Source organism: Phyllobates terribilis, unplaced genomic scaffold (genome assembly GCF_046119375.1).
Source record: "Phyllobates terribilis strain yellow unplaced genomic scaffold, ASM4611937v1 Scaffold_8__6_contigs__length_399053987, whole genome shotgun sequence".
Classification (NCBI taxonomy): domain Eukaryota; kingdom Metazoa; phylum Chordata; class Amphibia; order Anura; family Dendrobatidae; genus Phyllobates; species Phyllobates terribilis.
The window spans coordinates 169,760,586-169,787,674 of NW_027362768.1; the positions used below are offsets into that span (position 1 = coordinate 169,760,586).

The window sequence follows — 27,089 nt, forward strand, 5'->3', positions numbered from 1 at the left end:
TGCAGTCTGTGTTCATACACTGTGTGCAGCCTGTGTTCATACACTGTGTGCAGTCTGTGTTCATACACTGTGTGCAGCCTGTGTTCATACACTGTGTGCAGCCTGTGTTCATACACTGTGTGCAGCCTGTGTTCATACACTGTGTGCAGTCTGTGTTCATACACTGTGTGCAGTCTGTGTTCATACACTGTGTGCAGTCTACCTTCAGACACTGATTGAATCCTACAATCTGCACATATACAGCTGTTAATGGTCTCATCTAGTCCTCGGATTGCTGCAGTGTACAGACCATTTACTCTTCAGATCATTAAACTCCATATTAAACATGAATAATAGTTTCAGAATATCCCCCAATGGCCACAAGTAAGACCCCCTCCTACATTAATACAAGTCATCCCAGCAGAAGTGGAACAATTGCTCAGCCCCATTTGCTGTAACCTCTGCTCCAGAAGGTGGACTGTAAATTCTGTGATCCCGGACTCCACAACACTCAGTGAAGTCTTCTGGATGTGACAAAGTGGCCATAAATCAGAGTTATGACCTGGAGAGGCTCCGCTATTCTGACAGGGCAAGTAATTAAAATCAGACTGTGAAACCAGGTCCAACTCTCTCACCTCTGCAGAAGGGGACAGGACCTGAGCGCCAAGTGATCACGCCAACCCCTCCTCCATGGCACAGACTGCCGGCCATGGCCCGAGCTCTCTACAGCACAGGGTGCCCGCTATTTTACTGGACTGGCACTGTTCATAGGGGCAAGGCAAAAAAAAAATGCAAACATACATTGGGAATAATGGACACATTGTAAAAACTCGATTCCTTGATTTATAAAACTTTAGACCTCTTGTAAAGTTTGACTTAAGGAATTTATATCAGTATCTGTGCCCCGGGCAGGAAAAGGAGAAGTAACGAGACTGGACGGGAATACGCAGCCTTCATTGTTACAATAGGGGAAATAGACATAAGATATGGGATGGATCGTGAATTCCCCCCAAAACGGTCAATGCTGGATATTCTCCAATAAGCATGTGGTCCTATTAAATATTATAGGAATCCTAAAGTTTATCCTCAGCAGGTCTCCAAGTCCCCCGACCCTCCGTATCTATATTTATTTTACTATCCGGGTCCCATCCCCCCTCTTGTGACACTGCTGGTGGTCTTACACAGATGCTGCAAGCTGTAAAGAATTAATTGAAGAATTAACTAAGTAACCAACTATTTTCTTTTTTTTTTTTCTAGGAAAACAGAAGACACAGAACAGACGGCCATTCTGTGCCGGGCATCGGGGCAAGTAAAGGTCCTGACTCCTCACAGATGTAGCAGAGAACGCAGGGGGATCTCAGATATCTAAATGGGTCTAATTACCAATTATCAGGACTGAACATGGAATTATTATTATTAGCAGGGGCCGGCTTGACTATTTGGGCATTGCCCAAGCACCCGTTGCAAGACATGTAAAAAAAAATGTAAGGGGTGCTACTTGGGTGCAACATGTTATCTCAATTCATATGTATAAATACTCTGTAAGGTGCCATTGACCCATGTGGATCCCCAAGTTAAAATCATCTTACCCTCTGGTAGACTAGCCCCATGCAAGCATTACATTGTGGCCATTCCTTTGAACGTACAGGGACTCCAACCTTCCCTCCAGTAATCGAGAGGGGTACCAGGGTGGCTGGCTTTGGAGAAGTGATTTCCTTCATGCGCCCCCTCTTCCCTATATTTGGCCATTAAGGTACTGCCATGGGGTTCACCATGCAGGTATTACATTGTGGCTATTCCTTTGAACGTACGAGGACTCCAACCTTCCCTCCACTAATCGAGAGGGGTACCAGGGCGGCTGGCTTTGGAGAAGTAATTTCCTTCATGCGCCCCTCTTCCCTATATTTGACCATTAGGGTACTGCCATGGGGTTCATGACTAGGCGACATACACAGTCCCTTATTCAGTTACATCAGGGAATGAAAAAAAAATCAAGGGAAAATTACTTCTGAAAAGCAATGTATTAATTCAACCCATGTGAATCAAGAGTCTAGAGGTCGGTAAGGTGGGCATGACCAATGTGGTCAATGGCATATCTTGAAGCTTACAGTGCCCCAACTGCAGAATCTCTAATTCCCAGCGGTTTTTAATAATTTTGATCTTTTTTGCATGGGAAAAAGATCCCCATTAGTCTGACTGTTACTGAGACCCCCTGATCAGGGTTACATTGTAACCTTTAGGTTATTGGCTGTGACACGTGAGACGCTTCTGTAATTAATCTTACATCTTTTCATTCATGTCGTTATTATGGTTATTACATAATGAGATGTTCCTTGAAATCCTTTGCTTGTTACTCTTTCTGTTAATGACTTAATAACTTAATTAACTTAATAGCCCGACTACAAATTGTCTAAGCTGGTGGCATCAGGCAGGTCACGATTCCTTCCTATCTGAGATGCCACCACCCAATAATAGCATCATGGAGCCTGCAAGGGCCATAACTTCAAGGGCCCAGCATTGTTTTATTACAGCTCTGAGTTCTTGGAGACTATGGAGAGTGGTCAAGATGCTGATTAAACAGATCGGTAACCCCAATATCCACTTATTCTGAATAGTCTATCATTTTAATGCACCTTAGATTTAAAGGGAATGTGTCATCAGAAAATGTTTGAATCAGGTTTTCATTACAAAAAAATAAATAAAATTAGAAATCTTGCAATTCATACAGTGACCACTGTTTTTTTTAGACTCTAACTATCTGTTGTTTCAGGAAATCCACACTTATATTAGCAGCAATAAACTGACTCTGACCCTATCTTTTGTACTGAAGCATCTAATGAGCATGTGCAAAGGTCAATGTGAAGGGAGGGGGAGCAGGTGAGCTGTGACATCGCCTATTGGTGGAACTTGTGTTCTCATCTGTGCTCAGTGGTGTTATCAATCATTATCATCAAAGGCGGGATTAGAATGAGACTTCTGAAAAGTCTTTTGTATAGAATAGGAAACTTGAGTCTAAAATAGCTACTGTACAGTGATCAATGTGAACCTTTCATTAAAAATAAAAACATTTTAAAAAATAATATTAAAATAAAATAATAATGCATTTAAAGGGAGTCTGTCAGCAGGATTTCAATCCTCAAATTATTTATATGTGCCTGTGACCCTTTAAATGACAAATCTAGCAGTTCCTTTACATGTCCAGTATGTTCCTCTGAATTTTAATTGATATGCAAATGAGACTGAAGTGCTATTTGTAGATCTGAAGCCTCTGTCACTCTATTTCCCACCCAGCTCAGGCTCCTCCTGCTTGACTGACAGCCTCTATGCTGTATGCATTCAGGCACAGGAGCTATCAGTAAAGCAGTACAGCAGGAGGAGACAACAATGGGCGGGGAATAGAGCTGGAGTGACAGAGGCTTCAGATCTACATAGCTTATTTGCATAGATATCAATTAAAATCCTGATTTTTTTTCAGTAATGGAGGAATGGATCAGCCATGTAAAGGTATTGCTGGACTTGTCTTTGAAAAAGTTACACGCGCATATAAATAATGTGGGGGTTGAAATCCCGCTGACAGATTCCCTTACATGTGCAGACTACATTTGAACAATAGGTAAGTTTCTGATGACACCTTCCCTGTAAAGTTTAGGCTCAGTGTTCTCAACCAGATATTAACCTAAATAAATTGAATTTATAATAAAAGTTGAGAAACTTTGCAAAAACTTTGCAACTACTTATACTTTAGCCACCACCAGAGCTGCATTCCTGATTCTGCAGGTTTCCTCCTCCCATACATCCTGCAATCCAGTGTTTCAGATTTCATAAGCATGGAAGAATTGTAAATGCAGCTCTGGCTGTGAACAGAGTAGGAGACAAGAAGACAATTCAGATCTTTATAAAACAGTGCAATATGTGTATTGTTAGGATATACATTACCTGTTAGAGAGAAATAACCCTTTATATTCCTAACACCTGGACACATAAAACGTATCACTGAGCGTAAGGATCTATAATCACAAAGCTGAAGATGGATGCACGGACGATGTGCCAGACACAGAGGTGGAGTGTGCTAAATCCTCCACCTCTGTCCCAGGAGTGCCATCTTCTAGAAAGAAAGCTGTAGCGTGGGGCCCCGGGCGATCGCAACAGAATTAATCCACATATGGAAGAAAAGCAAAAGATTTTCCCAACACCGATGCAAAAGCAGAGATAACTTGGAATAAATCAGTAGTAATTAAAACCAGATCCACATAAAATTCCAATAATAGTAATTGCTTCAAGAAACGAAAAAAGAAAAAAAAAATCACCCTGAACTCTGAGATGAACTGTAATTTGTGGAGCTTCGTGGAAATGTCTGGATGAGAAATGGCTGCGTGGTAATAGATGTTGGTTTTCAAAATATATATATATATTCCTAGGGATCTGAGCTCAATTTATCTGATACAGAACTCCAAATCCCCTGCGGAGTCATAGGCTAAGATACAATTCCTGCTGCCAGAAGCTACCACTAGAGGGAGCTCACTCTAAACTGTTCTACAATTAGGTTCAATGTATGCAGTAAGCTCATCAGCTCCCTCTAGTGGTGGCTGCAGGAAAGAGAGAATTTTATCTTTTTACTCTATGTCTTTGCAGGTGATTTGTATCAGCAACACAAAGCTTTGTCAAATTGGCCATTATTTTAGATATTCAATAAACAGAATTGGTCCAGAATATTTAGCTGGAGAGTTCTTAACTTTCTTGGGCTCATTGAATTTTTTTTCTTTAGGATGAACTTCAATTTTAAAGGGGTTCTCTACTTAGCTAGTGCTAGTTATACCTTACCAAAAGGTGGGATAACAATGCTGGGACCCCCACCCATTAGAACTGCCTGAAAGGAGTGAGATTGTGCATTTCCACCACTGGTCTTTTCACTAGACTGCTGTTCCCTGCTATCTCTGGCAGTGCCATTGACAATGAATACATGCATTTAAATCGGGCATGGATCCTTAATCTTCGGAACGGAGGGAGTCCCAGAGTTCAGAAAGATATCACCTACCTAGTGCATAAGTGATAACTTTCTCCTTTAATAATATATGTGGTGCATTCCATCCAAAAATGGTATTAAAGGACAACTCTACCCCTTAAATTTCATATTTACCCATGGAGAGGGGTCCCAGGGTGGCTGGCTTTGAAGAAGTAATTTCCTTCATGTGTCCCCACTTCCCTATATTTGGACACTAGGGTACTGCCATGGGGCTCAAGACTAGGCAACATTCACAGTCCGTCAGTTATATTAGGAAATGCAAAACAAATTCAAGGAAAAATTACTTTTGGGAAGCAATGTATTAATTCAACCTATGTAAATCAAGAGTCTAGAGGTCGGTAAGGTGGGCATAACCTTATCGTTACCAATTCATACAAGATAGTATTTCTAATGGTGACAACCACTTTTTTTAAAATAGCAGTGACTGTAAGGTTGTCAGCTCTGCTCCTTTTCTATTATCATTAAATTTTGCAACAATGTATCAAAAATTAAGGGGAAACTCCACCCTAAGTGTTAAGTAGTTCTCAAGGCTTCTTAACAGGGGGCAATCCGAATTAAAGAAGGATTCCAGGAAGAGGGGAGAATACATTTCTTAGGGTTCCCCCTAGTGGCCCGGAGGTTAAGAACTCTCATCAGCCGCTACTGAAGCACACAGCAATAAATGGAGAATAAAAACAGAATAGATTTTGGGGATTGACAGTTTGCAAACTTACAGCAAGGATGGAAATAAGAATGCCAGCAGCAGAGAGCACAGCGTCATTAATTGTCTCTCCCGATTTGTTGGGGTACCGGATACTGTCATCGTTACAGTAGAACCCCCGTCGATACGGTTGGATTCTGTTAGTTTCAATTATCAGGAAAGGGAGGGCGGCTAGCCATAGAGCGAGAGAGAAAACACAAAAAAATGGGAAACATGGTCAATGCACAAAATGATACACAAGATGAAAGCACAGGGCGGGCGGCGCGGAGCCAAGCAGGACCTCCCAGGGGTAAGGATGGTGACCAGGACTCCATCATTACTATGAGAGGGGGACGGCAAGGGCTCCGCTGGGCCCGGCTCCTGTGCCACATGTCACTTACAGAAAACAGCGCCACCAGCAACGCCAGTGAGAGAAGCATTGGGACTGATATTGTGCTTCTCTTAATCTCATATCTGATGCTCTCATCATTGCAGAAAAAGCCCCTCTGGTAGGGCAAGATGGCAGAGGTACAGTTGGTCACGATTGCCGGGGCGCAGGCTGTTAGGACAAACAGTAAAACGTCACAAATTACAATGCACTGCTGCAATTAGCTCCACTATTAATAAATTACCATTGAGATATTGGTTTATACTCTAGTCACATCCAAAGCTGCATTCACAATTTTGCTGCTTTACTGTTATTTGTTCAGAATGCAAAAAAGTTCCAACTCTCTACTGCCCCTTACTGGATGTTATTATACATCACATTTTCTGCTGCATTATGTGTTAGAACATTACTGGCAGGCAGCAGAATAGTGAATGCAGCTCTGAATGTGATTGGAGAAGACACAATAGAAGCAAATAGCTAAATCTGCAAATTTCTTTTAAGTCTTGCAGCGTAAAACATGTTGAGAAGTGGAGCTACACGATAATAAATGACGACGCCGGTAGATATTACCACCCCATTTTTCTTTATTCTTCTTCCAACCAAGCAATATAAAGCAAATGTAAAGCGGGGGCTGCAAATAGGAATATCGAACATTGCACAATTCTGGGGAAACAGTTACTTTGCAGTAAACATGACAATATTGCAACAATGTTGCAATTTACGTCTTAAAGGGGTTGCACAGAATGAGAAAAATATGGCTGTTTTTTTTTTTTTTCTATCCACAGGTTGTGTCTTGTATTGCAGCTAAAAGGAATGAAGCTGAGCTGCAATACCACACACAACCTGCGGGCAGGGGTGGCACTGTTTAAAAAAAAAAAAAAACAGCCATGTTTTTCTTATCCCTTTAAGAAAGGCATTACTCCTCTGACACATTGCACAATAAACAAAGGCGAGCGGCTGCACACAGTCGTGTCTTTCTCCTGCGGACAGAGCGGCCTTCAGCACCTGGAAGGAAAGCAGCGAAACATCTTATATGAACCAGGCTCATCTCTATTTCACTACCTAAACATTGTAGAAGACGGCCAACTTGGCCAGGAGACGGGTCCTGCGTGCCAAGCGTTCGCAGAGAAGTCGGAGTCTGTACAGTCGGAGCAGCCAGGGCTGGAGGGGAAGATTTAGCGCAGACCAGATCCAACCAATCCGATTGCACGAGGAGGACGGAGCGTACGCGGCCAGGTCTGCGGGACTTGCATTACGTGGCTTTGTGTCATTACTATTCTTTTACACACAGCTTCTTCTGCAAATGGCTCGCACATGACAAATCTGTAAAACACATGTTGCTCTGGGGAGGGGAAAAAAACGGGAACGTTAACCACTTAATCCCTGGAAGACGGTGGCACGTGACAAACTTTGCACATGTTCTGTTATTTCGGGGGGAAACCATTTAATCCTTTTGTTACTGGAAGGGATGAGGACTGAAGAGGTTAAGTGTTTTCAGATGCTGAGGGGACGCGTAGAAGACACAATCATCAACTTATATTCGGGCTCTCATCTCCTACATTTAATAGGAACGCTGAAATGGCACAATTAAAGGGATTGTCCAGTTTTAGAGCTTAAAAGGGATAATTCAGCATTCCCAATTTAAAGGGATAATTCAGCATTCCCAATTTAAAGGGATAATTCAGCATTCCCAATTTTTCTTCAAATAGCTGAAAAAATAAAAAATACCCTGTTTACCTCTTCTCCTCCCCAATCCAGCGCTGATGCACCTCCCTTTCTATAAAAACATTCAGCATGTGACCCCGCTGCAGCCAATCAGTGGCTCCCATGGCTAAAACCTAGAGTAAACTTCTGCAATCTGTTTAGATACTTTTCGCTTGTCATCGGTGAATGCAAATATTCTGAAATTCTGCTATAAAACTATTCTCACAGCAGAGGGTTTGTAACAGTGTACACAAGCAATCGCATAAAAAAAACCTCTGAAAATAATGGACCACATGTAATCAAATTAAAAATGAAACTTTTATTAGAAACATCTAAAAAATAAACTATACAGAAGGAAATACCTGACACGTATATTTAGTCTACCATGAAATATTTAATATAAAACAAATACAGGAGCTAGAAAACTCAGTATATTTACATAAAAAGTAGCAACATATAAAACCTTTCGACTTTACCGTACCGCATTGAAAAAGTGCATAGCAAATAATCTCTAAAAGCGTTTCGCCTTATACTTTTTCAAGTGGACATAACCTTGAAATGTGTTTCGCCTTTCTGCTTTTTCAAGGGGATACCTTGATATGGTCAGAGCACACTTTTAAACCCCATTTTCACCAGGCGGGCAGGAAATTCACGCACGTCACATGTATGCGATCCACATACGGCAGACTCTTGTTTCCATTACAACTTATATACAAATAGGAGGTACGCATAGCGGAGCATTCGTCCGAAGACCAGTGCAAATAACAGACATTACAGATTGGACAGGTAAGTGTAAACCAGAAAGGTTTATGAACAAAAAGATACTAAAGTGCCAAAAAAGTGTAAGTGAAGCGATAAGAATCATTAAAGATTATTCACAATACATTCACAATATTTCATACTTAAAAAAAAACTAGTGCTATGTCATGACACTGTGATTAACAGTGCGAAACTATGAAGTGTTAATGTAGTAAATATATATATTATATGATATCCCATTACATTGGGATATGATGTATGGGGAGATTTAATAATTACAGAAATGGAATAAAACTGATATTTTCTTTAAGGCTATATGGTGTCACCGGATTCAACGTAAAGCTTAAAGGGGTGAGAAAAAGGTCCTACATGCTGCAAATGGAAAAACAAACACTCTCCTTCCCTTTTTTCCCAACCGATCCAACGCTGATGTTTCTTCTTCTTTCCTTCCTTTCTTTGTTTACAAATATTCAGCATGTGACCTTTACAGCCAATCAGGGGCTCCCGTGACTAAAAACTAGAGAAAACTTCTGCAATCTGTAAGATACTTTTTATCATACTTCAATTCCTGACTACTTACAGGAGCGCTGCTCACCATCGCTGAATGCAAACATTCTAGTTCACAAGGATTTGAAACATCTACAACTTCTCACAGCAAAGGATTTGCTACAGTCTACACAATCCTCTATGAACTAACCACGTTAAGTGGGCGGAGTGGAGCACTTCCCGAGTCCCTTTCTTGCAACTCCCAATTTTGCCTGACTGATGCGAGATTTCCTTTATTAGCACTTTCTGTTACACAGCCCGTGAGCTGTCAATCAATCAGCAGTGCAAGATGCAAGGCGGGGACTCAATATTCAGAGGCAGAGGTCGGGAAATGCTCCGTCACGCCCAGAGCACTTATGGCCTCATTTGCATATAGATAAAAATGTGAATTCTTAGATTATGGAGCTGAGGACTTATCCTTACAAGAGCGACATGACTTTATAAGCGGTTTTGGGTAGGATGGGGGGGGGGGGGGGTGGACTCCGATGACAGTTTCTCATTAAGTCAGAGAAGGTTTTCAAAATTTCCAAATAAACTATATTTACACTGATGACGGAGCAAGTATTGAAATTGGTAAAGAATTGAAAAAATTGGTATAAATGGTGACTTCCTCTTTCTTATTCCAGAACTAGGGTGCAACTATCACCTCTGCACCCCTATAGAAACACCCTGAATATCCAACGCCACATTTTATCTCTATTCCCCCGAATATCCACATTGTAGATGCACCCCTATAGAAACAGCCGGGAATATCCAAAGCTGCAAGAAATGTACCCCTATAGATACACCACATCTTATCCAGACCCTGTATTGATGCACCCCTAAAGAAATACCTAATTGGACCAACTATAGATGTGTCCAGGGGCGCAACTATAATAGGCGCAGGGGGTTTGCAATTGTATCCGAGCCCTGTAGAATAGGGGGACTGGAAATGATCTCTGTGGTCCTTATGAAAAGACTATTACTATTAAAGACCTGTGATAGTTGGGGGCCATGTTAGAGATTTTGCATTGGTGCCCACAAGCTTCAAAATACTGTATGTGCCCCTATAGTTATACCCCTGAACACCCAGACCCTCTATATAGATCCAGACAAGCTACAGATGCAATATCTTTCATTTCTAATGCACAAGGAGCCATTTATTTCCAGCTCCAACGAATGGAGTCACAAAGTCACTTTCAGTCTAATCTCCACATGACAAGGCTCGCTGGGCTGATGACGGAGCTTGGAAATTTCTCTTTAATATTTAGTAGCTGTTTAATTTTAGGCACCAGGCCAATGACTAGAAAGGAAAACGAAAAAAAAAAAGAACCCACCCTGCCAGGTCTGTGCAGGAGCCGGCGAGCCATGTGATCCGAGAGGTAAGCGCACATTATAAATATTATGATTGCACGCTTGTGACTTGGGTGCTATTTTAAGCAGTTCAGGGCTACTGGTGCTGGGGGGGCTGGGGGGCTGTAAACCTCATTTGTGCTGTAATAGAGGCTCAAATTATTGAATTTGGCTCGTGGCCAAAGTGGCTGAGAGTGAACGTCTTATATTCTGCCGGAGAGCTTTGAAGCTGTAACGTTTATGTAGAAATGATGTCTTGTGTGCACACGTCCGAAATGTCCATTCTCCGCTACCACCTCTTATAGTACACGGGAAGTGATTTGTGGGGTCTATTAATGACTTCATGTGTTCAGCTGCCTGCACTCACCTAGTTCAATGGGCTTCATGCTGAAGTCTATGGCTGCTGCTTCTATCTATTTATCTATCTATCTATCTATCTATCTATCTATCTATCTATCTATCTATCTATCTATCCTCCATTATACCAACACATTGAGATGTAAAGAGCAAATCTGAAAGATATCTTCTGTGTGTGTACAATTCCTAAAGATCCAAGTGTTGGAATCCTTCTTTATAAGAGACTAATATTACGATCTCCCCCATCTATCCGCAGTATATTACTGCCCCATATACTGATCCATAAGACATCTCTACAGTCAGGACACGCACATCATCATTATTTTCACTCTTATGTTCTGAATTCCCTGGGAAAATAGCAGATGGTGAATAATCTTATGCTGGGATCTACGGCTTCTAGTAACATTCCAGCTTCATGAGAACCGGACGGAGCGTGGTCCAGATCTGATCCAACCGCCTGTACTCAATGTAACATGGTATATACCTCTTTATATATATAGAAACTCATGGTATAATGAGATACAGCAAAAAATATATCTTTGTACTGTGTTAGCAAGTAGATAGAAAAATATGAAAGTGTTACAATGTATCACTTCAAAGTCACAATGAATAAAACTAAATAAACAAACTTACAAAAGATTCTATTTGTTCCTCAGACCAAAGCTGAGCATTCCCTCCACACTAACCACCTGTTATCTATTGGCATTTGCCCAAATCTTCTTTCAATTTTTCTGGGCACCAGGTACCTCATATTCGGAAGCCTCCACCAAAATATTGACAATGTCAGGAAAGCAGGAGAGAGATTAGAAGGGAGGAAGAAAACAGATGCAATACATCAAGAGATTTTCATTGGTCCCACTTAATGACGGACTTGATACAAAATTAAGGAAACCAATCTGACCTCACCACAAAAAAGAACATCCTAAAAACTCTAGGAAAGCTAATTTCAGGGCAATATAGGCTCTGATACAATCTCCTTCTACAGCTACATGGAAGGAAGGATGGAAGGATGGATGGAAGGAAGGATGGATGGATGGATGGATGGATGGATACATGGATGGATAGAAGGATGTAGGGGATGGATGGATAGAAGGATGTAGGGATAGAAGCATGGATACATGGATGGATGGAAGGAAGGATGAATGGATGGATAGTTAGAAGAATGTAGGGACAGAAAGATGGATGCATGGATGGATAGAAGGATGTAGGAATGGATGGATGGAAGGATGTAGGGATGGATGAATGGATGGATGGGAGGAAGGATGGATGGAAGGATGGATAGAAGGATGCAGGGATAGAAGGATGGTTCATGGATAGATGAATGAATAGATAGATGGTTAGCTATGATTAGACAGAGATGCTGTGCAAAGAATGATGGACAGGTAGAGTAACAGTCTACATCATCACGGAAGAAAGAGAAGACTACACAGATTTGCAATTGAAGATCTTGTGGTATTTTGTGTTTATTCAAAGCAGAAAACATATAAAATCAATGCCGCAGTGTATAGTATGGAGGATGGATAGCACAGCAGCCTTAGGAGGGGATGGATAACAGCATAGTTAGGAAAATGTGACCTCCAAGTCTCTGAGACGGCAGGGTCCCTATATTGGTCATCACCCAGCTTTTCTAGAATCAGATTAGGGATATTTCTGCTTTTAATGCATTTAATATTTTATTGATTCGGTGTGACTTCAAGGCAAAACAGTGTGAGAAAAATAAAAGGTTATTTAATAGCACTTTAGTCTCAGTAGCCAATTTGCGGACAGTGCGGGATTGTATGCCGCGGCTTTAATGGGCGATTTCCGCCGCAGTAACGACATTTCTGAATCTCGTAAAAGGCAATCATAGTAAACACTGGGCTCCTGCAGTTGAAGTCGTTTGGTGAATGGTCGCTTAATGGAATATCCGATTCAGCAGAATCCCAGGATGCGGCCATAAAGCAGCAAATTTATGTATCTTGTGCGCCGAGCTCCAGCCGCCGACTCTGTCAATGTATCTATTGTGGATCTGGAAATCTCTCTTCAGTGTCGACAGCTGCCACCTGCACAAACAGCGCACGGCTATGAATGTGGACGAAATACCGGCCGGGACTGGAGGAGCGGAAATATTAAGAGTCCCTCCAAAAATCCACTAATCACTTTTTTTTTAGGGAGTATTATAAGGTATTTCCTAAGTTTATGTATATGGAATATTAGACTTTCCATCATTTCTGGGTCACAGACGACCCCTGAAATTAGTCTCATAGACAATCTCATAACAGAAATATACCGCTGGTTATATATTTTATTTTAACCACCGAGCCCCGGCCTGTGGCCATCAGCACAGCCGCCGTAGGGGCTGTCACACAAGAAGAGTCTCCTATTAATGGCGCGTGCAGACGACCGGATGCTGGGTCCGAATGCGATCCGACAAAATATCGCATCACACTCATCCCCATGTTATTCTATGGAGCCGCGCACTTTAGAGGAAAAAAATCCAAGCATGCATGATTTACATCCGATGTTCAGATCGCACTCCGCCATGCAAGTCAGTGATTGTGTGCAAGTAATCATAGATATATACAAGGATAGATAGATGGATGGATAGATAGATAGATAATAGATAGAGGGATAGATAATAGATAGATAGATAGATAGATAGATAAATAGATAGATAGATAATAGATAGAGGGATAGATAGATAGATAGATAGATAGATAGATAAATGGATAGATAATAGATAGAGGGATAGATAATAGATAGATAGATAATAGATAGATAGATAGATAGATAGATAGATAGATAGATAGATAGATAGATAGATAGATAAGAACCCGCAGCCCAATCCTCAGAATCTCAGACAATCAGTGGATTTGTGGCCGGCACTTATGTGCAGAGCATCTGCGGGGATACTGCGGGGATACTATGGGGATACTGCGGGGATACTGCAGGGATACTGCCTGGATACTGCGGGGATAGCGGAGATACTGCGGGAATACTGCGGGGATACTGCGGGGATACTGCAGGGATACTGCCTGGATACTGCGGGGATAGCGGAGATACTGCGGGAATACTGCGGGGATACTGCGGGGATATTGTGGGGATACTGCGGGGATACTGCGGGAATACTGCGGGGATACTGCGGGGATATTGTGGGGATACTGCGGGGATACTGCGGGGATAGCGGAGATACTGCGGGGATACTGCCGGGATACAGCGGGGATACTGCCGGGATACTGCGGGGATAGCGGAGATACTGCGGGGATACTGCGGGGATACTGCAGGGATACTGCGGGGATACTGCAGGGATACTGCCGGGATACTGCGGGCATAGCGGAGATTCCCGCCGGCCTCATTGTGCTACATTTGCTCAATCACCTGCCTGAATAGGATTCTGCCGCATTAATCCCCGGCCTTTGTGTTGTGGCACGCAGGTTTGTGGGGATCACATGGTGACAAGGGAGCTCTTTCAATTCCCACGGGAGGGATTTCACTCTGATGGTGACTGAGCCGCTGACCTCCATTCACCGCTCTCCTACTCCCAGAAAGACAAAGGGCCTGGCTATGAAGGAGGCATTGTGTGCCCCCTGTGCTCCTGACTGTGCCGCCTGTCCAGTGCCCACCAGGAGTGAACAGGTTAAGCTCTACAGCCAAATGAGAAATAAAGCAATGTGTCCTTCCCCAGATCCAGGCACAATGTCCACACTGTCCTGGTACAGAAGACCAGACGGATCAGCTGAATGTGCACCGTCCGCTATGGGCCGCAGAGGGAGGCGTCCATTCTTCTGTTCACGCCTTCAGGATTTGTCTGTGGCAAATGCCTCGTCTATAAGAAAGCCTGCTATGCTGCTTTGCTGCTTTCCTGCTTTGCATATTAAAAAATGAAGAATTGCAAGAATGCGCCATTATGTGAAGAAAGCATCCGCTTCTTAAAGGAAAGTGCGCTGTAACAAATGGCATATTTATTCCCATATGTCCATGAAGAGTATTCGGGATCTTAAGAAAGTCATTCCTTAAGTACCAAGGAACTCTGCATTAGTAAGAAGGATGCAGCGGAGGAACGTGAAGATTGAGGGTCCCAATGCAAAATCTCCTTCAGGGCCCTAAGCTGGTCCGACAGTATTGGTCTTCTATATGAGCCAATGAACCTTTTCGGCCCCTCAGCTCCAGGGACCAGGAGCACCTAGAAAACCCTGCACCCAATACAGTCATGCCCCTGGAGGGTGTGTCAGTTGGGAAAGGCAGGGCAGGTGCCTGCTGATTGGCTGCATATTCTCCAACCAATCAGAAGGTGGTGTGATATAGTATATATGTATATAGTGACCTCCACAAATCAGCAATAAAGGAATTTTTTTTATTTTGAGCAGCTGAGGTGCGGGCAACCATGGTACACAAGTCTATGATGTCTATATACAAAGTGATTATTGAAAATAGACAATCCCTTTAAGAATTCTCCTTTATAGAGGACCTTTATTTTTTTATAGCGTGTAGACGCCGCTGTTCTCCTGAATCCGGCATAGTTTTTCTTTTCTTCCAATTCCTCTCTGTTCCCAAGATATGGCCCCCTTCTATGTGAATCTAGCCTTGATAACCAAATGGGTGTGGTCTTAAACACTTTTTGTGGGCATTCTATTGAGGACTGTTCCCCCTTGGCAAACAAGGCTAGATTTAGATACAGGAAAGAGGAGGCCATATCTCAGGAACGGAGAGGAGCAGAAACAAAAGAAGAACATCACCGGATTCAGGAGAACAAGGACTTTTAGACCAGGTAAAAATTACAGATTTTTGTCCATCCTTTTAGGCGCCATCTTGTGGCTCTGAGAAGTCTTCGCACTGTCCTTCCCACACACTGGGGCAATTGTATCATGGTCCAAATTGTCAGAGGTTGGAGAAGTCGGGAACTTACAGCTGTAGAGTAAATTGGAAAACTGGACTAGAAGGTAACAGAAATGATTGGAAGTAACTGTATCCAGCTCAGGTGCCTGCAGACAAACATGGAAAACTCTCCTAGCCAGACAGACAAACAGACGGTCACGTTTCAGGACCCCCACTCTGCACCAGGGATAATCAGACATTGGGATGCATTAGTCACCGCTCCACTGAACACTCCAACTAATCAGGGAGCAACAACTTTACCAACGGGGGATGTGATGATTTTCTATAAGGTAATTCCTCAAGACCCTGAAAGACAAGAAAACAGCGGCACCTAATAAAAGAGAAGGAATTGGCAGCGGCTCAGAGAAGGACGATGGGGGAACTGCTAATCATATGTGGCTTTTCCGGACAAGCACCATCAAGGGTTGAGGTGGGGGATGGGCAGTCAATAATCAGCGCGGCACGGAAAACGATTTAATCAGGAGAGCAAGTAAGACTTGTAGTGTCCAACCGGTGACTGTGTAATTATGTCATTATGAGGCTTTACCTATAGAGGAACGGAGGCTTGTACTGCTTACAGGCTTTACTATTCCCTGCCTGAATGTAAAGCTCTCAATGTGGATGAAAATATGATGTCACCACTTTCTAGTGAATGGATAGGCTGCATTCTCAGTGATGTCACTGCTCTCTAGTGAATGGATAGGCTGCATTCTCAGTGATGTCACCGCTCTCTAGTGAATGGATAGGCTGCATTCTCAGTGATGTCACCGCTCTCTAGTGAATGGATAGGCTGCATTCTCAGTGATGTCACCGCTCTCTAGTGAATGGATAGGCTGCATTCTCAGTGATGTCACCGCTCTCTAGTGAATGGATAGGCTGCATTCTCAGTGATGTCACCGCTCTCTAGTGAATGGATAGGCTGCATTCTCAGTGATGTCACCGCTCTCTAGTGAATGGATACGCTGCATTCTCAGTGATGCCACCGCTCTCTAGTGAATGGATAGGCTGCATTCTCAGTGATGTCACTGCTCTCTAGTGAATGGATAGGCTGCATCCTCAGTGATGTCACCGCTCTAGTGAATGGATAGGCTGCATTCTCAGTGATGTCACCGCTCTCTAGTGAATGGATAGGCTGCATTCTCAGTGATGTCACCGCTCTCTAGTGAATGGATACGCTGCATTCTCTGTGATGTCACTGCTCTCTAGTGAATGGATAGGCTGCGTTCTCTGTGATGTCACTGCTCTCTAGTGAATGGATAGGCTGCATTCTCAGTGATGTCACCGCTCTCTAGTGATTGGATAGGCTGCATTCTCAGTGATGTCACCGCTCTCTAGTGAATGGATAGGCTGCATTCTCAGTGATGTCACCGCTCTCTAGTGAATGGATAGGCTGCATTCTCAGTGATGTCACCGCTCTCTAGTGAATGGATAGGCTGCATTCTCAGTGATGTCACCGCTCTCTAGTGAATGGATAGGCTGCATTCTCAGTGATGTCACCGCTCTCTAGTGAATGGATACGCTGCATTCTCAGTGATGCCACTGCTCTCTAGTGAATGGATAGGCTGCATTCTCAGTGATGTCACCGCTCTCTAGTGAATGGATAGGCTGCATTCTCAGTGATGTCACCGCTCTCTAGTGAATGGATACGCTGCATTCTCTGTGATGTCACTGCTCTCTAGTGAATGGATAGGCTGCGTTCTCTGTGATGTCACTGCTCTCTAGTGAATGGATAGGCTGCATTCTCAGTGATGTCACCGCTCTCTAGTGAATGGATGGGCTGCATTCTCAGTGATGTCACCGCTCTCTAGTGAATGGATAGGCTGCATTCTCAGTGATGTCACCGCTCTCTAGTGAATGGATACGCTGCATTCTCAGTGATGCCACTGCTCTCTAGTGAATGGATAGGCTGCGTTCTCTGTGATGTCACTGCTCTCTAGTGAATGGATAGGCTGCATTCTCAGTGATGTCACAGCTCTCTAGTGACTGGATAGGCTGCATTCTCAGTGATGTCACTGCTCTCTAGTGAATGGATAGGCTGCGTTCTCTGTGATGTCACTGCTCTCTAGTGAATGGATAGGCTGCATTCTCAGTGATGTCACAGCTCTCTAGTGACTGGATAGGCTGCATTCTCAGTGATGTCACTGCTCTCTAGTGAATGGATAGGCTGCATTCTCAGTGATGTCACTGCTCTCTAGTGAATGGATAGGCTGCATTCTCAGTGATGTCACTGCTCTCTAGTGAATGGATAGGCTGCATTCTCAGTGATGTCACCGCTCTCTAGTGAATGGATAGGCTGCATTCTCAGTGATGTCACAGCTCTCTAGTGAATGGATAGGCTGCATTCTCAGTGATGTCACCGCTCTCTAGTGAATGGATAGGCTGCATTCTCAGTGATGTCACTGCTCTCTAGTGAATGGATAGGCTGCATTCTCAGTGATGTCACTACTCTCTAGTGAATGGATAGGCTGCATTCTCAGTGATGTCACTACTCTCTAGTGAATGGATAGGCTGCATTCTCAGTGATGTCACTACTCTCTAGTGAATGGATAGGCTGCATTCTCAGTGATGTCACAGCTCTCTAGTGACTGGATAGGCTGCATTCTCAGTGATGTCACTGCTCTCTAGTGAATGGATAGGCTGCATTCTCAGTGATGTCACTACTCTCTAGTGAATGGATAGGCTGCATTCTCAGTGATGTCACTACTCTCTAGTGAATGGATAGGCTGCATTCTCAGTGATGTCACCGCTCTCTAGTGAATGGATAGGCTGCATTCTCAGTGATGTCACAGCTCTCTAGTGAATGGATAGGCTTCATTCTCAGTGATGTCACCGCTCTCTAGTGAATGGATAGGCTGCATTCTCAGTGATGTCACCGCTCTCTAGTGAATGGATAGGCTGCATTCTCAGTGATGTCACAGCTCTCTAGTGAATGGATAGGCTGCATTCTCAGTGATGTCACTACTCTCTAGTGAATGGATAGGCTGCATTCTCAGTGATGTCACCGCTCTCTAGTGAATGGATAGGCTGCATTCTCAGTGATGTCACAGCTCTCTAGTGAATGGATAGGCTGCATTCTCAGTGATGTCACCGCTCTCTAGTGAATGGATAGGCTGTATTCTCAGTGATGTCACAGCTCTCTAGTGAATGGATAGGCTGCATTCTCAGTGATGTCACTACTCTCTAGTGAATGGATAGGCTGCATTCTCAGTGATGTCACAGCTCTCTAGTGAATGGATAGGCTTCATTCTCAGTGATGTCACCGCTCTCTAGTGAATGGATAGGCTGCATTCTCAGTGATGTCACAGCTCTCTAGTGAATGGATAGGCTGCATTCTCAGTGATGTCACTGCTCTCTAGTGAATGGATAGGCTGCATTCTCAGTGATGTCACTGCTCTCTAGTGAATGGATAGGCTGCATTCTCAGTGATGTCACCGCTCTCTAGTGAATGGATAGGCTGCATTCTCAGTGATGTCACTGCTCTCTAGTGAATGGATAGGCTTCATTCTCAGTGACGTCACTGCTCTCTAGTGAATGGATAGGCTGTATTCTCAGTGATATCACCGCTCTCTAGTGAATGGATAGGCTGCATTCTCAGTGATGTCACCGCTCTCTAGTGAATGGATACGCTGCATAAAATACAAAGTTAATATAAGACTAGGGATGAGTTACTGACGGCTAAATGTCTGTGAGAATTGAAGTGAAGCAGTGCATGTTTGTATTTTGTTGGGGGGGGGGGGGAGTGTAATTAAAGATCCTTCTCCTCCCATAAGTATAGGCTAATTAGTTTCTCTAACTCTTTGTGAGGCTTGTCATTAAATAAGCTGGAAAAGGAAAGCAAGGATTTCATATATTATAGGGAGCACTGGGTGAGTGACTTTCCTCTGTAGTATGTATCCTGGTTATTCTGTTTGCTCTGTCTGTGGAAAATGAAATAATGTTGAGTAATTGTGCACATATCCGTGTTCACCCTTTAATACCCGTATATTACAACACATGGCTCCGGTGAGTGCATGCTCATCTCCAGGAACTCATGGGCTCCTTATAACCAACCATCCGCTGGGATCAAATACATTCTTTCCAGCCTCTATGTTTACTCTCTAGCACCCAACATCTTGAGTTGGCACCATCTAATCATTAACGCCTGAGAGCCTCTACAGAGTCGCTGCTATCTGGTTTGCGAGCAGAGCTTGCAGATAAGCGAGCGCTGACAGATTGTCTCTCCATTGTCTATGGAGACAGAGCGAGTGGGAAAACTGCCCAGCGTTATGGTGGCCACAATATCCAAACCGCAGTAACGTGATGATGATGTGCAGCTGAAGGATATGACAACATGGAAGAGAGAAGGCGCTTATCTCTTATCTAACAATACCGATGTAGATGTAGTGGGTATAGACCATGGGGGATGAAGTTCCCAAGAGCTAGCCATCTAAAGAGAAAAGAGAGCAATGGACGCATGGTGGAAAATCCAACGCTCTACATATGGAGCATTTATGTACACTCCAACCGTAGGCTCCACTATGGCAGGATTTGAAGGGTTTGCTCATTAACTTTCTTCAGTCTTTGCTTCCTGCACCCCTGACGACTGACAGCTCGGAGAAGCAACACGGCCTCGCCATTGGTCCAAACTTTGTGCTGTAAGAAACAGTTTTTCCTCTGCAGCATTGGAGACTGATTTAGCAATCCAGCTAGCCCCTGAGCAGCGCTTGCAAGCTCTAAAGCAGTGATCCCTAACCTTTCTTACCTTGAGCACCACCTTCAGCTCTGAGAGTGCACTCTACCTCCAGCAGTACCGATATAATGACAGCCAAAGCTTCCCCACAAAAGGCACGCCGAGACCTTGGTGACTCCTCCATTATAAGCAGTATACTTACATCTATGGGTTCACACCTTACCCCCATACAGTATTCCTGCATCAAGCACTCCCACCACGCTATTGCATCCAGCTTCACTCACCCCTCTTACTGACAGCATCATTTTATCTGCAGCTCATCATATTTATCCCTCCTGCACATCCAGATCTGCTGTTCCATGTGCGGATACTCACAGAAGTCACCATATGGAGACCTTCTATTCACAGCTGCTTGCTAGCCCTAGTGCTAATGCACCAAGCTGGCAGGAGGCCACAAGCCACATATCATGGGCCCATGAGTCACAGATTGGGGACCCCAGCTCTAAAACCTTGCAAATTTGCGCTCCTTACCAAGGAGACCAGCCACTTCTGATAGACTGCAGAGGTGGCCGGTAACCTAGAAAATGAGCAGTAAACTATAAAATTAAAAATTCATCCATTCTTGAGAATAAGAGGTAAATTACAAAGTTACTTGTCTTTCCAAGCTCTTTGCAATTTTATCTTATCATGGTGACTGGTGAGGGTGATTAGACTGTTATCCTCTCCATTAGGGAGAAATAGGGACAAGTACAAAACCAACGTTTATCCTGGTGGTATTCCAGCTTGCTGCCACCAGTTTGGCACTTTTTATTGTTTTTTTGGGGGGGGGATAGCTTACCCCATCTTATGTATATAAGTGGTCACTGTGTAACTAAAAATTCCAAAAAAATATTTGCTCCCCGAAAAAAAAAAATCCCTTTATTTTTTTTTTATGCAAAATATATATGGAGTTATCATTTGCATCTGATATACAAAAAAAATTGCATAAAAAAAATTTAACTTTCAAAGTTAAAAATGGCAGTGCAAAAAAAGAAAAATCAGAGAGGGGAGGAAAAAAAATAACGGAATCCAATCTGAATGCATGTAAGTGATCGCTCCTTCAACCCTGAGATGCCACTTCCTTCACATGAAACACAACGGATCAATTCCCAACTAATTTATGGGCATTCAGGATGCCCGACTCCAACTCTAAGACAAACACAAAAACTTCTGAAGATTTCTTTTTTCCTCTTCTCCAAATGAGTTCCCCACTAAAGAAAATCAGACCAGAAACAGAGTGAAGAAATCCAAATAAAATCGTCAGTCTGTAATGGTACACTCCTGTTTTCTGCACATTCCCCAGCGCTCTCCATTAAAGAAATCACTTTGCATTCACGCCAACCGGCCGCTGTCCTCCTGAAAAGCCTCATTGTTTTTACCCCGGAGCTCTGTATCCTGAACTTGAACCCCAAAGATCAGAACTGGTGAAATGTTTGAGAAGAAACCAAGCTCTGCCAGCAGCTCTGTGGTTCATAATAGGCCTCGAAATCCAAGAACACAGACTGTTCCAAGGAAACCTTTTCATGGGAAGGAAATAAAAGCAATTTCTTAAAAGAAAAACAAAGAGGGATTAACAACGTGTAGCGGGTTCAAAGAAAGTTCTGTGACTCCGCTCCATGATAAAGTCAAGGCTCACAGTTTCCACCATCCTCCTACTTTACACTTCATTTTAAAGATTAACCTAAACTAATAAACTCTTGCTTTTTTTTAACGTCCTTCAGCTCGATCTTGAGCCATGGCGACTTGATGGATGAACGCTCTTTAGGAAGATGGATCTTGTGCAAGACTAGATAGGTCCACCAGGGTCTTCTCCACCGTTATCTTGATAGTATCGAGCCATGGGGTTGCTGGTCTTCCTCTTCGACTTGTTCCTTCTGTTCTTCTGACCATGATGTCCTTCTCCAGTGATTGGTCTCTTCATATGATGTGTCCAAAGTAGGCAAGTCGTAGCTTGGTGATATTGGTGATTTTTTATTTTACCAGATAAAAACTAAAGTTTGTTCTTCCAGAAAACTAAAAAAAATCAAGAGGCAAAGACAGGGTGCACTGACTGCAAGATGGGAGACATCTACTAATCACTCATAGGACAGTGACCATAATACCATGCTACTATACTGGACACTTGTGGCCAAAAGTTTTGAGATTTGGTTTTCAGTTTGTTGTTTAAATGTTTTTAGATCTTTTAGTCGGATGTTTCTATGGTTACTGAAGTACAATTATAAAAATCTCATAAGTTTTTTAACTTTTATTAACAAACATTTAAAGTTTATGTAGACACTCTATGTCTCCACAATTCTCTGCCCTTCGCCTGGACAGATGGACGTCAAATTCTGAGCCAAATCCTGACTGAGGACCGTGTAGCCTTACCTAATCAGGGCTTGGAGTTTATCACTATTTCTGTGTTTTGTTTGTAGCTTTTTGAGAATTGACTACAGGTTCTCAATGGGATTGAGATCTGGGGAGTTTCCTTGTCATGGACTCAAAATGTCAAACGTTTTGCTGACTGAGCCACTTAGCTATCACTTTTGCCTTGTGACATGGTCGCCATCATGGATTGCTCTTGGAGTAGGTTTAGATCCTATTGTTTATTAAAAAATTGTGAGTGAGCCCCCTCCATGGATGAGATCCCCCCACACATGAATGGAATGGTCTCAGGATGCTTTACTGTTGGCCGACACAGACCTCATGGTAGTGGCAGTGCTCACCTTACTTCTCCAGGCAATCATTCTTCCAAATTTCTAAAACAGTCTGAAGGGGCTTCATCAGAGAAAATAACTTTACCCCAGTCCTGTGTAGCCCAAGCCCTGCACTTCCTACAGAATGTCAGTCTGTCCTGGATATTTTTCTTGGAGATAAGTGGCTTCTTTGCTGCCGTTCTTGACACCAGACCAGCCTCCAAAAACCTTCTCCTCACTGTGTGCACAGATGCTCTGACACCCGCCTGTGGCCATTCCTGAGCAATCTCTGACACCTGCCTGCTGCCATTCCTGAGCAATCTCTGACACCTGTCTGCTGCCATTCCAGAGCAAGCTCTGACACCTGCCTGCTGCCATTCACAAGCAAGCTCTGACACCTGCCTGCTGCCATTCCTGAGCAAGCTCTGACACCTGCCTGCTGCCAATCCTGAGCAAGATCTGACACCTGCCTGCTGCCATTCCGGAGCAAGCTCTGACACATGCCTGCTGCCATTCCTGGGCAAGCTCTGACACCGGCCTGCTGTCATTCCTGAGCAAGCTCTGAAACTTACCTGCTGCCATTCCTGAGCAAGCTCTAACATCTGCCTGCTGCCAATCCTGAGCAAGCTCTGCACTGGTGTTGAACTGATCCCATGGCTGAATCCTCTTTAGGTGGCGATCCTGGCACTTGCTGGACTTTCTTGGCTGCCCTGAAGCCTTCTTCATTGTACCTCTCTCTTTGAATGTTTTTTTTTATTACATTAATTTTCATGGCATGAATTTTTGCAATTCATCTGATCGCTTCTCATAACAATCTAGAGTGGAAACTGGCAATATAAATCTGAAGCTGCAAACCAAAATGTATGTCAGTCTCAAAATTTTGGCCACAACTGTTCATATAGAAGACTACAACCCTCAACATGAGTATAATATAATGCTATTATACTTTAAATGTTGAACACTTCAACCCCCAACACGACCCGACTGCTGGATCTGACCATAACACAGTTCCACTATACTGTATACCAAGAGCGATACAACCCCCATCATGATCAGACCATAATACATTTCTATTCCACTGTATACACAGAGCACTACAACCCCCATGATGACCATACTACACCTATTCTACTGTATAGATTCTGATTGCTGTTCCCTTCTCATTGCATCTCCCTCTCGCTCAGTATACCGCCCCCCTCTCGCTCAGTGTACCGCCTCGTCCTGTGCTCTGAACAGCAGCGCGGCAGATACTGTCTCCCATGTTAATCACTGCACCATTCAGCTAAAGCCTCCATGTGAATAGGTCTTTGACAATGGGCCAGGGGCGCATTCAACCTGCTCCACAAAGCTCAGCCCTTTCACGAAATACTGTTTTCACGCTCCTATTAGAGAGAGCTCATAAAATGACTCTGTGTAATTTAAGGACGCGACGATCCTCACTTTCACCAAGAGACTTCATGCAAGTCTGAACACAACACGGCTCCGCGGGCAAACTGGTTACAAAGTATCAATTAATATTCATCTCCAACCTTGAGACTCCTAGTGACACGACCGATGGCTGATACAAGATGTTACTTCTTGATACATTCTTGATACATCCTTTTTGATTAAATCTTCATCTACTTTTGGATTAGATCTGGATTATTTATGAAGGGTGATCAGACCGGGACGGATTATCCAGACTGAGATGTACGATTGGACATCAATGGCAGTTGCCGAGGAGACGGCCCTGAAACAATGTCCATTGTGCAAACTTTTCAATAGAATTGGTGGGAAAAAAATAACGGCCATTTGGCTCCTCTCGGAGTTATGTACGGCATGAATTGGCATTCACAGAGACATTTCTATGGCCGGGTAAAACGCATAGTAAAAGGCAGTATTCACTTTTCAAAGATACTAAATTAGATCAGGCAGTTGAAAGGGGCATTGTTCTCGACCCCCACTCCTCTCGTCTTGATTTCCTAATCAAATAGCTGACGGGAACACGACACGAAAAAGTAGATGGCGACACAAGACAACAAAGTCACAGCAAATGAGAACAAAGAGGTGAGACTATTCTGCAACCAGGTGATTTAAAGATGGAGCCTCCACAAGAATGATGAGGTCTTCAATTCTCTTATATGGACCCATTCATGACTTGGAAGATCTTGATGGCTTTAGACCTCAAACTTTTCATTCTCCTTTTGTCAGTGGTAAATTAATGTATAAAGATATAGGTAGATAGAACTGCTGGATGTGAGTACATCTAGTTATACAAACTTTTACAAACTTTTTGAAAAACTTTTGAAAACTTTTCTACTTACAACTAAGGCTGGGTTAACAAGACAACCAAAGTTAGGTTACTGTTGGGTATTAAGGTTGATGGCATCCTGATTTTTTAAAGGGGAGGTCTGACAGGTAAAAAAAAAAAAATCACCACTGCAGCCAGTGATTTGCTGAAGCGTTTCTGGACATTGTCACAGCAAAAAGTAAACGGCAGCTCAAAATAGGTTTATGGACTGTACAAGAGCATGTAACTAGCAGGGAGCTCTGCACCTGTCCGCTATGCGGATGGGCACACGGAGGAAGTCACTTCTGCAATTTGGACTGGTCCGATAAATTCAGTTGCCCATATCCCATAATATGCAAAACGCCAGTCTTATGTCATTTGAATGAGACTTGGAAGGTAAATTTTGCAGAGAAACCCTTCCTCCCTGACCTCCTCCCTGCCGATTATGAGCTCTGACAAGACTTTGCCCCCGGCCCACGCCTGCACAGCGCCTCTATCCTCCAGTTTCTATTTTCAGGTTATATCTTAGTTAATTTGTAACTGACCTCGAAGCCCAGAAACAGTCAGAATGGTAACGGCAATATTATCTGAAAATTCCCAGTAAATATATAATCTTGAACCACCTTTTCTATTCTCTGTGGTCCAGCGAACATTGGGTACAAACTACAACTACGACTCCCAAGGGGATTCTTTCCCAGGGTAAAAAAAAAACAAAACAATAAAATTTCTCTTCCAAAATTTGCCTTTCTTGACTCGATTTTCCTCATGTATGTAGCCAAAGGCATTAAATAAATTGCGGCAAAGTGAATTTTATAATCAGGTAATGCTCCATGTCTCGGCCTATACTTGTAATAAACTTTTAAAGCAGCATTTATAGGAATCTGAATTTACAGGAGTTCCCCACAGCCGCCCACTCCGACACTTGAGTCTCACACTTCAACCATAAAGGATCCTATAAAGGAAATACTGCCTGAAGCTATCAGTAAATCAGAAGGAAAAAAAAAATGATGCAAATCCAAAACTGCTTTTTCAAAATAAATTGCCACTAGGTGGCGCTGGAATACAAATATTTTATTTCATTTCGAACTATCTACTGAAACCCTGGGCAAGGATTTAGAAATTAATCATGGAGCTTTAGGATTATCCTTCTTCTACAGAAATAAGAAATGTCTGAGCTATTAAGATCTAGATGGCAGATTAGGGGCAGCAGGTGTATGCCAAACTATATGTGCACCCGTTCTAGATCTGCTACAGGACTGTCCCTATGAGGAATCATATGTCCGGATGAAGGTCATCTCCAAGGCTACAAATCAGATGACATTTTAGGCATCTCCTACTTCAAGGCTTAGATCAAAGGCCGCACACTCAGCGCTAAAGGATTATATATATATATATATATATATATATATATATATATATATATATATATATATATATATATATATATATACACACATTTTTTTTTTAATTTTTCCAAAAACCTAAGGAGCAGAGACCTTCTGGAGAAAAAATAATGCTAATAGACACATATATATCACCGGACTGCCAGTTTCCAGACCTTGTCAGGTCTGTCTGTGGAGCATGAAGCCCCCTCCTCTGCTTCCCCTATAAAAGACCAAAAGGGAGATATAGTTTCCTTGAAAAAAAAAAAAGAGACTAATTAAGAAAAAATAAGTCAAAAGTAACTACATTTCTCTTGAAAACTCGACCACAAAAGGAGGATTGCACGTTACCTTCTGTTTCATGGGGAGTTTCCAGGAAAATCTACATTTCCCACTCGGTTTGTACCCACATAACAGACGTGTTGGGGTTTATT

General features: G+C 43.0%; 1 protein-coding gene across 2 annotated transcripts in view; it reads right to left on the bottom strand.

Moving 5' to 3' along the window:
• PLPP3 (phospholipid phosphatase 3) overlaps positions 1-27,089 on the bottom strand; it is a 54,071-nt gene that overhangs the window by 20,829 nt on the left and 6,153 nt on the right. The window contains exon 2 of one of the 2 annotated variants that reach the window (XM_073643701.1): positions 6,083-6,240. In XM_073643701.1, coding sequence (XP_073499802.1) covers positions 6,083-6,240 — 158 coding nt within the window. Of the gene's footprint in view, positions 1-5,715; positions 5,874-6,082; positions 6,241-27,089 lie in introns of both variants that reach the window. The other variant, XM_073643700.1, reaches the window with a different exon arrangement.